The 16,310-nt window shown below is 44.9% G+C and overlaps 1 protein-coding gene across 1 annotated transcript; it reads right to left on the bottom strand.

The window, feature by feature from the left end:
• Positions 1-272: 272 nt before the first annotated feature.
• On the bottom strand, positions 273-14,814 carry prdm1a (PR domain containing 1a, with ZNF domain). Its single transcript, XM_012877598.3, has 7 exons — positions 14,558-14,814; positions 11,550-11,876; positions 9,594-9,713; positions 8,395-8,647; positions 3,070-4,136; positions 2,732-2,860; positions 273-2,628 (listed from the first exon to the last, which is right to left on the bottom strand). The coding sequence occupies exons 1-7, from the start codon at positions 14,582-14,584 to the stop codon at positions 2,038-2,040; spliced, it is 2,514 nt and encodes an 837-aa protein (XP_012733052.2). The 5' UTR covers positions 14,585-14,814; the 3' UTR covers positions 273-2,037.
• Positions 14,815-16,310: the final 1,496 nt, after the last annotated feature.

Raw genomic sequence — 16,310 nt, 5'->3', positions numbered from 1 at the left:
GATAAGTCATCAATTGTTGTTGTGACTTTGTAACGTGCCTTGTGATGAAGCAGCAGCCACGCGTAAACCATAATACTGCGATGTGATTGGCCCAAGCGGGACAAGATGGATTCTCGTGTCTTTGTGATACCACGATAATTCGGATTACAGGCGATATTAATTACCCATGCCTAAACTTTAGTCTTAAGAAAGTATTGGTTTGTGTTTCATTTTCATATTTATTTAAGTTATTTTAAGTACAAAAAAGTAGCAATAAAAGAAGCCAGAGAGTCTTAGAGTTTAGATTAGAGCAGTGAGCATTTATATCATAATTTACACTTTTTGACATTTTGCACATAAATAACTTTGTAAACCAGTATGTAAACAGAGACAGGTATCTTAGGGGGGTTCTCCGCTGGAGTTAAACCTCCAACCAGAGAAAGAGAAAAGCTTTGGTCGAACATTTGAAACATTTTGAAACAGAGAAAGTAATAGCAACTTCAGAGTTCAGGTTGTTGAAGTGCACCTGCTACAGAAAATCACAGCTGCTGTAGTAACATTAAGCTTGGTCTTAATGCAGTTTTGACCAGTTTTACAGATACTGTACACAGTGTACATGATACAAGCATCGGCACTGAAGGAATAAAGTAGGAGGAGGGAGGCCAGTGCATAAAAGAGGGCCGAGGTGCTTAGGTGTTCTTAACAAGGCAGCAGATGGATGGGGCTGTTTCTCTCTAAAATAAAATAAAATAAAATAAAAAAACAGATAATGACAGCAACAACAACAACAACATGAAAAAAATATGTACAAAACAGGAGCAAACACTTCATCATCATCTACACAACATACATCTTCCCTTCTTAGGCATTTTCATTCTTTTAGTCCTTCTTCCCCCTGTTTAGATTGTTTTTGGAAGTTAAATCCAAGTGAACTTTGGTTATTTTAGCCAAATATATTTAAATCCCTGTTGGGTATGAACAGTGTTTGATAAAAAAAAAATAAAATAAAAAATAAAGATGGAAAACAAAGTGGAGGAACAGGGGAAATGACGGCTAATCAGCCTCCTGAGTCCGTTATGTGCTACATTTTCAGCGGGCTACGCCGCTAACTTTGGACCACATGAAGAGCTGCTCTCCAGTTCAGTTTGGTTTATTCTTCTTCAAGTAGAAAAAAAAAAAAATCTAATAAATAAAAAAACTCCCACCTTCAGCTGTCCCTTTGAACACACAAACACACACATCATCATAATCATCACATCCACGCTGAGGTAACTGTTGTGAAAAATATACAAAGAAAAATGCCCTTTTTTTTGTTTCATTTAAATTAAGGACGCGTCAGAAAAAAAAAGGACATAGACACTTCAGGAAAGCGATCCGGAAAGGCTGAAATAAAGCTCTTCTTTGGAAATGAACTAATTTACGTGCTGGTCTAAGGTGAGTTCTTCTGCAGTTTCACCTGCTACTTTGGTTTTTAGGAAGCCCTGAAGAATGGACACGCCCCGCTGTTGTTGACCGGAGGAGACCAATATGGGCAGCAAAAGAGTGACTATTTACAGAGAAATTGCCACAGGAAAAAAAAAAAAAAACAACAATAAAACAAATGAACATAAATAGAAATCATCGTTTTCACCCTATCAGTCAGCAACCCATTCACTTATTGCTGTTGAAGACACAAAATTAAATGCATAATAAGTTAGATTACACAACAACAACAACTAAATTTATCAAAAACAAGAATGTTTGAAAAAGACAAAAATCATTCAAAAACAACAATGATGACAGAATTATATTAATTACATTAACGCAAACAAACAGAAAAAAAAGAGTTCCTTTTTAGGTGATTGTCTAGGAGTAATAAACGCTGAAACCACTAAGTAGTCATGGGACATTGTCTCATGCAGCCCTGAGTGTGTGAGTCCCTGATAGATTCAAAGCATGGCGTATTGATGGGGATGACAATAGATAATTATTCATTTACAGCTGTTGCTCCCGGCAACAAGTCCGCCATGCCGTCCAAAATCTTATGCGTCTTGCACATAAAAAAGAAAAAAAGGTCCATTAATCACGATCCTCTGACTCCTGCTTGACAGTAATGCTAGTAGCAAGTGGTTGGACGGGGGCGCTGCGGCGCATCTTGATGACCGACGTCTCGTTTTGGGACTTGAACGCGCCGTAATCTGCGGCAGCGCTGCTGTAACTGGGATGGAAGCTGGGCGACTTGAGGTCGGTCTCCCTCCACAGCATCCCCAAGACCTGCTTCTCCAAGATGCCGTCCACCTCCACCCCGCCCTGCAGCTGCTCCAGTCGCTCGGCGTGCTCGCTCAGATCAAAGCGCTCGATCTCTTCGTTTGCGCGCTGCACCTCCTCCAGGGCCGCTTGGCTCGAAACGTTCAGGCTCCCGGGAGCGGAACCCGCGGCCAGGCAGTAACCCTTCAGGTGTAGCCGCAGGCTCACCAGGTGGATGTAGTGGCGGTGGCAGTGGGGGCACTTATGCGGACGCTCGCGGGAGTGCAGGCGCTTGTGCAGCTTGAGGTGGACGAACTGGGTGAACTTGGAGGGGCAGAGCTTGCAGTGGTAGGGCTTCTCCCCCGAGTGAAGGCGCAGGTGAGTTTTCAGGTTGCTGGTGCTGCTGAAGCGCTTGTGACAAACCTAGAACAGGAGATAACGTTTGGAAAAACGCGTTAAGCACTTGTGGGATATCACAAAAGCAAACTGTCCAGGGAGTCGGCTCTTTTAGAGCGTATTTCCTCACCTGACATTCGTGCGGTTTCTCCCCGGTGTGAACCAGGTAGTGTTTTTGCAGATGAGCGAGTTGAGTGAAGCCTTTGCTGCAGGTGTGACATTTGAACGGCCGTTCTCCGCTGTGCACCCGCAGATGAACCTACAAGTCATTAGACAAAAAGAAGCAATCTGCTTAGGTCTTTTCAGATAATACCCTTGATTGTGACATCAATCTTTTCAGAAGCATAAACTAGCTCTACTCCCTACTGTTCACTGCATGCCTTGCAGATTGCATGAATGATAACAAGGCAATACATCAGATCAGCAGGCGTGACGGTGAAGTGCACTAACAGAGCATACAAGTCTTACCTTCAGGTTTGACAGCTGCCCGAAGGTCTTAGTGCACACGTTGCACTCGTACTTAATTTTGCCGTTCTGCTTCTTCAGTGGGTAAGGCAGCGCCTTGTAGCCCGCCGACCCCGCGCCACGCTTCATTTTGGTCAGATTGATAGCCTCTTCGTCTGGGTGACGATCACTGGTGTTCCCCAGAAGGGCTGAGGTAGGCTTGGTGGGCACCTGCTCGCTGGGAGGCGCCGTTCCCGCGGTCGGGGAGCCGCTGGTGGGAATATGAGCCGGTCCGCTTGGGTTAGGGTGCCCGGGGTAAGAGCTTTGATTTCCTGCTTTGTCTCTCAAAGAAGTAGCAGTTGAGAAGGCACTTCTTGGCCCAGGCAGGAGATAGTCTCTGTGGGCAGAGATGGAGGACGGGTGCACGGGTTCGGGTATTACAAGACGCCTCCCTGCAGTGTCAGAAGGCAGCAGGGGTAAATGAGGGGGCAATAGGCTGCCGTAGACCGGGTAGATCCTCGGGAACATCCCCCCCACGGTCGGGACACCCCCACCAGGTAGAGGATAATGATGTGGTAGGAGGTAACTCGGGTACTGGGACCTGGGACTGTAGTATGAGTGGAGTGGAGCAGACGGAGGGGAGTAACCGGGGTAATGGTACAAAGTAGCGGATGGTAACGCTGGAGCAGAAGGGCTACTGTGAGGGCTGTCGTCTGGGCTGCTCCTCGCAGAGGGGCTCGGTGTGGCTGACGATTGGTAGCCAGGGGAGCGGGTTAAGGGGTAACCAAGCTGGTTAGGCTTCAGCATGTCTTCAGAGAGTGGATAATGGGTCCTGGGAGGGTAGATGGCACGGGGGCACAGGAGCCGCTCCGGGCTATCGGCACAGCGTGGGCGCGTGGGAAGTGGGCGGCTGGGCTCCCTCTTGGGGGCCGAGGAGGACGGGGTGCTGTTGGTGCCGCGGAGAATAGACAGGACGCTGTGCTCCCTCTTGGGCGGGCTGGGAGTCGTCGAGACGGGAGACGTGCTGGAAGCCTCCACCGGGCTGTCCTCTCTGTCCGCCTGCTGCTGCTTCGCCTCCATAAGCGTCTGCTCTGTAAAGACAAAACCGGGAAAAATTAATGTCATCAGATTGAGTCACAGAGTACCATGTCACGTTTAAAGGTACGACATTAAGTCCTTCTACTCTAACGGGGTCTCTCAGTTTTAAGTCTACACCGTTTTGCTGTTAATTCACAGCTAAGTGAGATTCTCTCCAGAGATCATTGAACAGATTAGAGTTGAAAATTATAAAATCTGAAGTATTCATAAATAAAATGAGGATCTAATTGCACTGTGGGTAATTTCATCAGCTATGTCTCTATGATTGCATCAAATTGATTTCAACTTGATTTAGATCGGTTGGGGTTTTATACAACTGGAGCTCCATAACTAACTCAGTGGACTAATTAGGGAGACAGAAGTGATGGATGAGGGTGAGGGGCAAGGTAAGGAGCAATCCACAGGAAGTGAGGCGTGACATCTGCCTCCAGGGCCTGTGTGTGTGAGGCTCGTGATGCGTGTTTGCCTATAAAAATCAAGATAAAATCAGAATGGTAGCAGACAGACAGACAGGGCTGATGGAGGGTTTCCTGCTGCAGATATCCTCAGAAAAAGCTTGGCCTCCACCTGCCCTCCCCGGAGCGCACACACACACAAGCACGCCCCACACCATGTGACAAGGTCCACACACACACGCAGGCGCCTGCACACAAAGGCCTCTGTCTGATTTGTTGACTCTTCCTCCTCTGAACAACCTGCACACACATCTGATCGGGCTCGTATGCACCAGCCTTTCTCGGCAATCTGCTATTGTTTCCAGGTCGAAGGGTAAATGTGAGAGCTTCCTCCCGTTAGTCACTCACACCTACTGGCGTCTCCCCGTGATGAAAGAGCGGATTAGGGAGGGGGAGTTCACTGCCGCGCGTTCCTAAAAGCCCCGGGATGTCAGTTCGCGGCACATCTCGGCTGCTAAATTGTCACAGATGAGCCTCGAAATGCCCCAAATGTTTTATCCTAAAGGGTCCTTTACTGCCCAGCTAACTTTTTAACCATAAGGTCGCCTAGAGGGGACCATGTGTGTGTGTTTGTGCCAGTAAGAAAGTGTGTAAGGGAAAAAAAATTGAAGCTGTCAGAGAAAATCCCAAATGCAGCACTGGTGAAATTTACTTCTCTTCCCCCTACAATTCACCTACACACACACACACACACTCAGGCAGTGACCCTTTCACCAGTAATAACGGCCGTGTGTAAACACCGGGGTTATCAGTTCGCCTTCCTCCTCCCTCCTCTTCCTCCTCCCCTCCATCCCTCTTTCAGAAAACAAACAGGTCGGCCATCTTGGAGATATCAATCTGTCAACACGGCCCTTCTGCCAGGAAGTTCAAGTAGTCAGCCGAGTGGATAGGAGGTGCGGCTCCACCGAGCCCTCCTCCGTCTCCTCTCCGGTCTCTTTAAGTGGCGCACATATATCAGGGTTATTGGTCGACGCACACACACACACACACACACACACACACACACACGAGCTCGCTGTGTGTGAACTAGCATGTGTTTGAGATGAAAAGGAGGGTGTAAATGTGTCGGCATGTTGCCCTCGTAGAGCCGCGAGTGTGCGTGAAGAGAGGCTGTCGCTTGAGTATCTTTGAAGACGCGCAAAAACACACTCCCGTGGATGACAGGTGCTCTCGAGTGCTAAAACCTGAAGAATGCGAGATGACGGCAGCGATGGGAGCGAGAGAAGCAGGGAGAGGAGAAAGTGAGGGAGTGAGACAGCGACGCAGGCGCAGTCATTTTTGCTCACACATACACACTCGTCTGGTTTTGTAATGACTGTGCTGGAAAGAGGCGATGCAAAGAGAAACGATAAAGTTCTCTGGTTCCACCGTTTAGGAATGCGGGAGACGATGTCGTGAAATTTGGGCCAGAAACACCCGGCGTCCTCCAGTTTATAATTCGTCAACATGTGCAAAATTATAAACTGGAAAAGATCATTAAATAGTAGCGATAAGACGTATCCATAACCATCCAACAAGCTTTTCTATTGTGGCTGTGTTAATATTTTGCAGACCTGTAGTAAATTAGACGGGGAACACTTCTACCAGGTTTGCACATCTAGAGACTAAGATATCTGGCCATTCTTCTTTGCAAAATTGCTCATGCTTATTCAAATGAGGTTGAGTGTCAGCAATTTCCACGTCTAACCACAGATTCTCAATTGAATCTGTGTCTAGATTTACGCCCTGCCGCTGAAAGATGAACCTGTGGCCTGGTCACGCGTCTCCTTGAGTCTCCGATGGGTTTTCTTTCAGGTTTGCCTTGAATTTCGCTCCATCCGTCTTTTAATGAACTCCCGTCGGTACCTTCTATGTGCCCGCTGAAGGAAACCAAATCCTGATACACTCGCTACTATGTTTCTAAGTGAGGATTTTGCGTTTGTGGCGGAAAACTAACAAAATTATAAAAACCTCACATTGTTGCATGTACGCCAGAAAGTTTGATGCTAGACTCTTAATTTTCTGATCACAGACAGGTTGAGGATATTGTTTTACTGCTTAACCCCCCCCCCCCCAAAAAAAACCCTCATTGCAACTTATTGATAAATTTCTTCTTTGGTGACAATTGGGCTGTTACATAAAATGCATATAGAATAATTTAAAGCTTGTGGTTGAAGCGTCTCAAAATGAACAGAAGGGGTTAGGGTTAAGGGGTATGAAGTCTTATGTAATGCATTGCCATAAAAGCAGAAATCTGCTGAGCATTTTACTGTCTTTGTGTGATTGTTAATCCTAATGCATGCATGGTGTTGCAGCTACTTTTATTCAGCCTCCTGCGCGCCCCTGCTTCTGACATTTCAGCATGAAACTGTGCATATAGTACCCATCCAGCTTAAATAACTGGTTTGCACATTATTCACATTTATGGTGTGTGATGACAGGCACTCATCTCGACAGCTTCCTTCTCTTTTTTACCTTTTGCCCTTTAACTGAGTTTCGGTCTAACGTTACTTAGTCAGAAAGATTGTGGTTATCTTGCTTTTACTCAGACACCGACATTATTTCTTACTTCGCTTGTAGAGCTAACCTCTTGCCAGCCACCGTAACAGCCGGTCGTTATTCTCATGTTAGAAATGTAAATTCACACAGATGAGGAAAAAAAACAAAAAAAAAACTCAAAGCTGTTGGGCCCAGAGAAATCCAGGTACAGATCCGTTTTAATGTCAGCGGCAGGTCAGCAGAGGCCTGCAGGGGCTCCAATGACAGATGAGGCTAATTAAAGACGACTCATATAGTAAGTTCACAAAGTGTTGAGATAAAGGAGGCGGGGGATCAGGGGGTCCCTCCTGCTTCTGTCCCCCGGGTCATGCGCATTTTTTCCCCCTCGGTAGTGGAGCCTCTCTGGCTGGGTGTGCTGGTTCCTCTGCCACCTTAACACTGCTATTAGCCTGCAGTCACACCTGGAAAGCACTCGGCTCCTGCGCTCAGGCTTTGTTTCCCCCTGAGCTCCCTCACTCTTTGATCAGCTCAGCCAGAGTGGATGAGCGCAGCCCGCCGTGGCACAAATCCAGCTCTGGTACGATTTCTCTTCCCCCCCCCCCTGCACCTTTCTGTTGATATCTAAAATAAAACCTCCAAAAATTCTGACTAAACTGTACTCTGGTATGTTAGATTCTTAATAATTTTGTGAACACAGATCAACCCAAGTGGACTTTCTTTAAAAAATAATAAATAAAAACGGCCGATTAAGACGGAGTCAAGCAAATACGCTTTGTCTGTGTGTGTTTGAGAACTTTTATGTTAAAAGCGGGTCTTTAAGTGCGTAAGACTGTGGCATTAGGGGCCATATACCCCTGCGTGTAATTACACTGTCACTGGCACACACACACACACACACACACACACACACACACACACACACACACACACACACACACACACACACACACACACACACACACACACACACACACACACACACACACACACGAGTACAGTGATGGCACTGACAGAGATGAAAGGATGTTGGTCTTGTACTTTAGTGTGTTTAAGAGAGAGAGAGAGAGAGAGAGATAATGACAGACTGACGCTGAGAGGAAGGAGACATAGCTACACTCAAAAACAGGCTTTAATAGCGGCGGCAGGACACAGTCAAGACCCACGGACATGCACCGCTGACTGAGTTAAGGTTTGGTATTCAAACTGGTCACTTCTTTGGGCGTTTGATAAAACCTCCTGATCTCAGAGCAGAACCTTTCTAATTCATCATCCCCATCCCCTGAGGGAAAGACGACCAAGAAGAAGTGGTTGAACTCACTGAGCCTCTGCATCATCAGCTCCCCCGACGACGGGTATCTGAGGCGGCGGGCGAAGTCGTGACAGTACCAGACGAGCAGCTCGGCGCCGGCCGGGACGGGCTTCACAGTGTAGAAGTAGATCTCCATGCCATTCTGGCACGCCGCCAGGTTCTGCTCCGCCGCCGACTTGGCCGGGTTCACGTAGCGCATCCAGTTGGAGCGCGTCTCGTCCAGACCGTCCACAAAGTGGTGAAACTCCCCGTCAGCGAAGATCTAGAAGGAAAGAAACGGGGGGGATTTGGGTTTTAGCCGAATAGTAGAGTGACTGAGTGAGTGAGTGATAACTTTTTTCAAATGAAGCTAGAAAATTGACTAACCTAAATCAAAGTAGCAAAATCAGATAAAAGGGCAGGAACCTGTTTACCTCAAAGGTTATTTGATTGAATAACTGACAACCTACTGTTAATATTCAAATGAGACCCAAATATTGACTCCAGGTGTGAAAAAAGCCAATCAGCTCAGACAGAATCAGAGCCCATCTAGTGCAGCTAACCCTTTATCTTCCGTCCATCTCGTATCTTACCATCTCTCTCCATCACCTCCAGCGAGGCTAAGAAAGACAGACAGACAGACAGAAAGTCTAACGCGGAGGAGGAGATCCTCTTTTATATTGAAAAGGGAAAGGACGGATCATCTCATTTCTAACCTACCACCATCCTCCCTCCCCCTGTGCGTTCCTTCCCCCCCCTCCCCATCTCTGCCTCTCGTTTCTCTCCTCTCGCTGTGTGTGAGAAAGTGAGATATGAGCATGAATGGAACCTTAATGAGTTAACTTTCTGCTTGTGGTTACGCTTTTTTATTTTTTACTTCTTCTCCTGGAGCGAGTCAACCCCACCACACACACACTCTCTCTCTCCCTCTCTCTCGGCGTGTAGGCGGGGCCATGTAGGTGGTTCGTGAGCGTGTGTCGTCTCCGTGTCAGTTACCGGTAGAGACGCGGCGCGTTTTAACCCTGTACCAGTGCGTGTGGATTTACAGGAACTTCGGCGTGATGTTATTTGTGCGAAGGTGACATCACATCCCCACACACACACACACAGAGAAAAACAGCAAGCCCTGTTTCCTGCTCAACTGGCTGGTTTTTGAAGCGCGAGACGTCACAGGAAGGGGTCCCTCCGGCTTCTGAGGAAATGTGCGTGTTTTGAAGCGGCAAACTCACCCTCCAGAAGTACTTCCGGTTGGCGTCTTTGGGGACGCTGTCGGCCGTGTAGATCTCGCCCACCAGGGGACCGAAGCGGGTTCCTTTGGGGATGTACTCCCTGCTGCACACACCGACCACCTGCTTGGCGACACACAGATAAAGACAGGTAAAAAAAAAAGAAAAATGGCAAACCGTTGTGCAAATACATCAGTGTCAAGTCTCATCAAGCCTAATTTGGGACGCGGACACACACCGGCTGCCAGCAGAGAGGGTGATTAATGAATGACAGACATGCTCCACGACGCTTCGATGAAGAGTAACAAGAAAATCTCTCTCTTTCAAATCTCTTTTCTGTCGTCACGCCTCCAATGGTCGTCTTATCAAAGCCAAACCACCACAACTTCTGAAACTTCAGGGGGAAACACTCAGGTACTCGAACCAAAGAAAACAAACGTTCTCTTTCTTTTTTTCTTTTTTTTTTTGCTTTGTGGTTTGATTCAATCAAAGAACAAGGAGACATAAAGAAGAGAGTATTAGATGCTAGACGGCCGCTATGGACGGAGGAGAAACAAACACTTGCACATTTTTTTTTTTTTTTTGTCGCTAAACCCACGCAAACACGAGTCTTTCCCAAACCCCTTGTTCTGCCGGTGACGTGGGAAATCCCCTTTTCCTCTTTTCCCTTCACAGGACCAGACATGAGGCTGTGCTAATGCGTGCACAAGATCTTTGTTTCTTTCTTTTCTAGCTTGTTTAAAAAATAAAAATAAAAACCACAAAGCTCTCCTGCTGTCTTTGAATCAAAATGTAGTTTTCTGTTATCTTGCCTTCTTCCTCCCCTGCTCAAACTAAATAATAGCTGATAGAGTATCAGCTTGTAAGCAAAACACACTCCTCTTCACCATTCTCCTTCCTCTTCTTACCTCAGTTCCCCATTGATAAGACCCTGATGAGAAAATCTATGTGATCACACCATTTCACTGATAAAGTCACAGTCCCAAAATTGACAAAACTGGAACCTTTTGACCGGCAGTCATGCACACTTTTTTTTTTCTAGTGTAAACGCCCTGGAAAAAAAAAAAAAAACACAATACATCAAAGATGCTTTAATAAAAGAAAGAAAAAATGCTCTTGGTTCAATCTGACTGGTTTTGAAACACAATCAAGATGCAAATGAGCGTGGCTAAATAAACCCACGTCCAAATTCAAACTTACACCAAAATGTTTCCCTTAAAGAAGCCAACCAAGCCGAGTTCTTTTCATGTTAACAAATTACTGCAGTCATGTTAATTCAAGTTGCTTCAGCCTCAATTTCAACCTTTGACATTTTGACTAGTCAACCAGAAAAGGAAGTAAATAAAGAAAAAAACGTTATCAGTTTACATATGTCAAGAAGATGATTGCTCACTCATTATGACTTAAGGAAGATTAAGAGCTATGCAAGTCATTTTGCAGAAAAAAATCATGTCCAGTTCCAACTCCAAGTTGACAGGTTTGTATTAACTGGCTGGAACTTTGTCACTAAACTTAAAAAAAAAAAGATGAAAGTAGTCTGAGATGTAAGTTAAGGTGCTGTACAACGCCCCCTGGCAGCTGGAATGAGCATTTCAGTGCGGTGGGACTTTTATGGAACATGACACACAATGTTCAGGATCAAGTCACTAATCATTTTAGCTGATATATGAGTTTTAACTGATAGATTCAAGCTGATGAAGTGCATTATTGTGTAAGTTGTGCCTCCGTCCCTTCATATCCTCACTCGCACACATTCCTTTGTGTGTGTTTGAACGTTTACAAGGAGGCGCGACACCCGCCCCTTCTCCCCCGTTTCATGACCCACATCTGAGTCACGCTCCCGCTAACGTACAGATGGCTTCCTATGCCCGTACATGTGCAAGAAGGCGAGACTGGGGAGAAAGTTCTCCCGTCTGCCGACACAAAAGGCCCGGGTGAGTGTTTGTGTGGGAGTCTGACCTCCTTGGTGCCTGCCAGGTGTTTGAAGACCAGGTTTCTGGGCAGCGACGCCTCTGCCCTGGTCGCCGTCATCTCGACGTCGCGGTCTGGCCCCGCCTCCCACGCCGTGTCCTTGACAAAATACGTGCACTTCTCCTCCAACTCGGCCTCCGTCCACTGTGTCATGTCGGCCTCGTCCATCTCCATGTCCACGTCGGTGTCGGTCGCCGTCTCCGCGCCGTCCGAACCTGCGCCGGTAGCCGTGGAGGCCATCTTGTGGCTGGCGTCGTCCTGCTCCATAGTGCGCGCCCCCTCACTGGTCAACATGGCCGAGCTATGAGAGGTCGCCTGGATGGGGCACGAGAGAGTGAGAAGATCTTTTATCATCTCTGCAACGTGAAAAGTGCTTCAACTCGTGAATCAAAAAAAGAATCACATCTGGAAGAAAGAGGTAAAGGCGGGAGAGAGAGATGAAGTGGAAAGTAAAAAAGTAGGAGCAGAAAAATCCAAAATATATGATAAGAAGGCTAAGAATACAAAAACGGCACATGGTAGGAAACATAAGATAAGGACATGAAAGGATGTGGAGGAAAGAACTGATAAGAAGTAAAAAAAAGGAAGAAAGAAAGAAAGACAAAGATCTGCATGAAAGATAATAAAAACGCAGTGATGAGGAGAGACAAAGAGAAGAGAGGAAGATCCGTGATTATTATGTGTGGTGACTCACGGGTGGGGTGGGGGGTCTGAGTAATGCCGGAGTCACACACTAAACACACACACACACACAACACGTGTGCACGCGCACAAACGTGCACAAAGGATCAGGCAGTAAACATCTTGTCAGACGTTTAGAGTAAACGGTAACGCATGACTCCGATGAAACAAATACATAAACTGCTATGAAAGTTTTTCATGGTACAACTTGTTGCACGGCCATCTCTCCATATCGCATACATGACATGAATACTGAACACCGAGGCAAAAGATTCAGTAAAAAAGATTCAGCTCTTCAGTTAGCATTCAGCCGTATAAAGATTTTGTCCTCTTTGAGAAAGTTCTTCGTTTATGTTCAGTGAAATACAAAAAGTTTGTCTGACGGTTTCCCAGATGAGCCGAAATATGGTCCAAACAAATCTGTTTATCAGCAATTTTTCTTGTCTTTTCACTTCTCTATATTATGACTCATTCTTTTTTTTTTTACTTAAAAAGAATTTTTTCACGTTTCCTTTTTATAAGCTACACTGTACTGAGTTAATATTCCTCTGAAACATGTGAAATTTACTCAGACATTACAAATGTAATAATTCCCATGTTTTCCGCACTCTTTGCCCCCCCTTCCCTTCCCCATATCTCCCAGGGGTTGAAGACGGGGGTTGAAGACGGAGGAAGGAAATGATGTCTGTGTCTGAATGAAGCTAAAATTGGAAGCAGAGTGGCAAAGCAGCGGAACCGGCAAATCATCCCGACTCCCGGCGTGTGTGTTCTTGTTTAAATGTGTGTGTATGTGTGTGTGTGTGTGTGTGTGTTGGTAATGGACAAGGAGGGGAGTGATGAGGAAGGGAGCGTCAAAAAAAAAAAAACTTTTCCATTTGGGGGGCCATGGCAGCGCAAACAAAACTTCAAACACAATCCCACCCAAGACAATCCCACACACACACACACACACACACACAGAAGCAGAAATCCACACAGGGGACAAACATGCTGCTTGTCCCAGGCTGAAGAGCGGAAAGCAGCAGAATCTTTGGTGACCACACTTTGCTCTGTGAAATTATCTGAAGCCACAAGAAAGAAAACGGTTTCACATCCAAGTGACTCCAGCTAAAGCAAGAAGCGTTTTCATCTTCAAGATTTAAACAATAAAAGATTTTAAAATATAGGTGTGCTCTAATCTAAATTTATTTCAGAAAGACAACAACATCCTGGACTCGGGGGAAGCGTTCACCTTTCTTGCACAAGTGACCTCTCTTGCTTTACAAAAAAAGAAATCATCCATACGACAAATGTTAAAGTTAATTTAAGTTGCTTTAAATATTAAACACGAAAAGAGCAATTGTTCAAATCCAACAAAAGCCATTATTTGCTTTGTAAAACTAATAAATTCCCTGTAAGAAGTCCTAATTTCTCCTGGACAGCAGCTGCAAACTCACAGAGCAAGCAGCGTCCGCTTTATTTGCAATTAAAGGAATCACATCAAAACAGTAATCACAGTTGAAAATGTCTGTTTTTAATATCTCCGCTCAGCAAAACTCCAAATCCTGCCTTTGCATAACAGCTGCAGCATTGAAAACTAATAGTGAAACCAAGAACCAAGAAACAATTCATCTCTCGTGTGTTTAGACCAACTGAAAACATTTAAAAGCTGAGCCTGCATAAAGTCAGAGGGATTTCAGTTTTTAAACAGACTTTAACAACTAAGGATGGATCATTTGTAATCAGTAAAAATAAAAAAAATAAAAAATAAAAATATACTTTAATTATTTAGTTATAAACTAAATGGTGGAAAAAAGGCATGAAATCCAATAAAAGAGACTTTATGGAACATAATAAATTAATAAATAAAGTTAAATAATAGTAAGCTGAAATGCCTCAAATTCAACATAATATGAATATATTCATAAAATAGCTCAAAGCAGAAGCTAAAAAAAACAAAACACAAAAAGTTGCAAAGGATTTATGAAATAAGTAAACATCTTGTGAGTCTCGATATACGGACCAGAAATCTAAACTTATTTTGGCACAGGAACAAAACTCTACCAAAAAAAATCAAGTTTATATCGCTTGTAAAAGTTAGAGAAATAAAGAATTAAAAGAGAACTTCTCTGTCTTTGGAGTCCACAACTTTTAGTAAAAAAAAGTCATAAAGTGTACACAAAGCGCCAACAGTTACACATTACAATCAAATAAGTTCACATGAAAGACGCAAAAAGACTTTTTTTTATTTTTATTATTTTTTTTTTTTTTACGTTGTTTCTCCATATCAGCTGTTAGTAAAGTGACAGAATAGGAGGGAGCTGCTCGGGACTCACCGTGTAACTTTGGTCCCATCCACACATAGGGACGACCACTGGGATCCTCTCTGGAAGTCTGCCGGTGAGGATAGAGGGAGTGCGGGGGACAGACAGGTGTAGTCCTCTCCTTCTGCCTTCTCTGCGCGAGTGCTGATACTCCACACCGAGCTCTCAGGTTTCCCCCTCTGTGTGTGTGTCAGTGTGTGAGTCTGTGTGAGTGTGTGATCCACTTGGAGTCCTGTTTTTTATGCCTGACAACATCAACTCTCTCTGACTAGTCCCTCTCCCTCGCTCTCTCTCTCTCTCTCTCTTTTACTTGCTCGCTCACTTGAAGCCCCGCCCACCACTTCTCATCAGCTTTCACCTGAGACACAACACACACACACACACATACACACAAACTAAAAACATAACTTATTTTTCCCTGAAAAAAAAAAAAAAAAGATTTCTGTACAAGAGAATGACAGTGAGTGTGTAATGAGTTGAGTGTGTGTGTGTGGAAATGTCTTTTAGCAAGCTTAAAATTGTAAACAACATGAATGAGCATGCTTGTGCGTGGTGTGTGCGTGCGTGCGCGTGTGTGTGTGTGCGTGCTGTGAGGGAAGTGTTGAGTCACTGTCACAGGATGTCCCTCTCTTCCATAAGATAACACACAAACACACACATACGCACACACACGCACATATGCACCACCCCTAGGGGGCAGCACTGATCTGCTTTGCCGTCTTATGTAAAATGAAGTTTAAAAGTACACTCACTCACGCTTCTATATTGTTCTTTGCCCTTTCTGTTTCACTCTCTTCTATACATCGCTCTCTGCCTTTCTTTTATTTCCTTTCTTGCATTTATCCCCTCATTTCCTACTCATCCTTTTAGTCCCCCCCTCCAAAAAAAAAAAAAAAACAGTTAGCCTTTTGGATGAATTAATGAATGTGTATTAGTTGCTGAGAGCTCAAGGCGGAGATAACCCAGGTTTGTTTGCCTCTTAATTGCGTTTAAAAGTAATTATGAAAAAAAAACCGGTATGAGCGGAATCGGTTGGGATGTTTCTTAAGAGAGGACTGTTGCAGGAAGTGTCTCCAGTTTGCTCCAAGACTGTTACAACACGCAGGTTCCTGTTATAAACTTTCTAGGGGGGGAATTTTTTTAAAGAAAAGCATCTAAAAATTTCAAAGATTGCTCACAGTCTCCAGATGCCAGTTTTTTTCTTCCTGTGGTAGGTTCCTCAGGTGTTTGAGTTTTTTTTTTTTTTTATCTCAGTTTTCACCATTTTCTTTGTTGTTCATTTATGCTCTTTAGGTATTTTGCCATAATCAGACTTCTGGATTATTAGAAAGCTGTTGCCTTTTTCGTGTCATTTCTTTGTGCTTGGCTTTCAAGACTATTTCCGTGTTCTGCTTCTCTCTAGTTAATTAATCTCTCTCCTCCTCAGCTTCTGTTCCTCGTTTTCACCTGATTGCTCTCACCTGCCCTCCACTCTGCCCCCAGAATATAAACTCTATGGCTCATAGCCGACTATGGTCTCCATTCCCCTGTCTGCCTGTACTTCACATGGGTTTAAGTCTTTATCTTATGTTATACATCAAAATGCTGCTTCTGAACTCCTGTCTGCACGTTGGTGCTACAAACAACCCACAAGACCTGACGCACAGAGCATTTGGGGAGGGAGAGTTGAGGTGAAAACAACTTTATTGCCGATTTTATGCACAGTCTTCTGCTTCCACTTCTGCTCTACTGTCATAGATAACGCTAGGTGCTGTCCGTAATTACT

The sequence above is a fragment of the Fundulus heteroclitus genome, chromosome 3 (genome assembly GCF_011125445.2).
Source record: "Fundulus heteroclitus isolate FHET01 chromosome 3, MU-UCD_Fhet_4.1, whole genome shotgun sequence".
Lineage (NCBI taxonomy): Eukaryota > Metazoa > Chordata > Actinopteri > Cyprinodontiformes > Fundulidae > Fundulus > Fundulus heteroclitus.
Note: the sequence above shows the minus strand (reverse complement) of the source record. Positions and strands in the feature narration are given on the sequence as shown.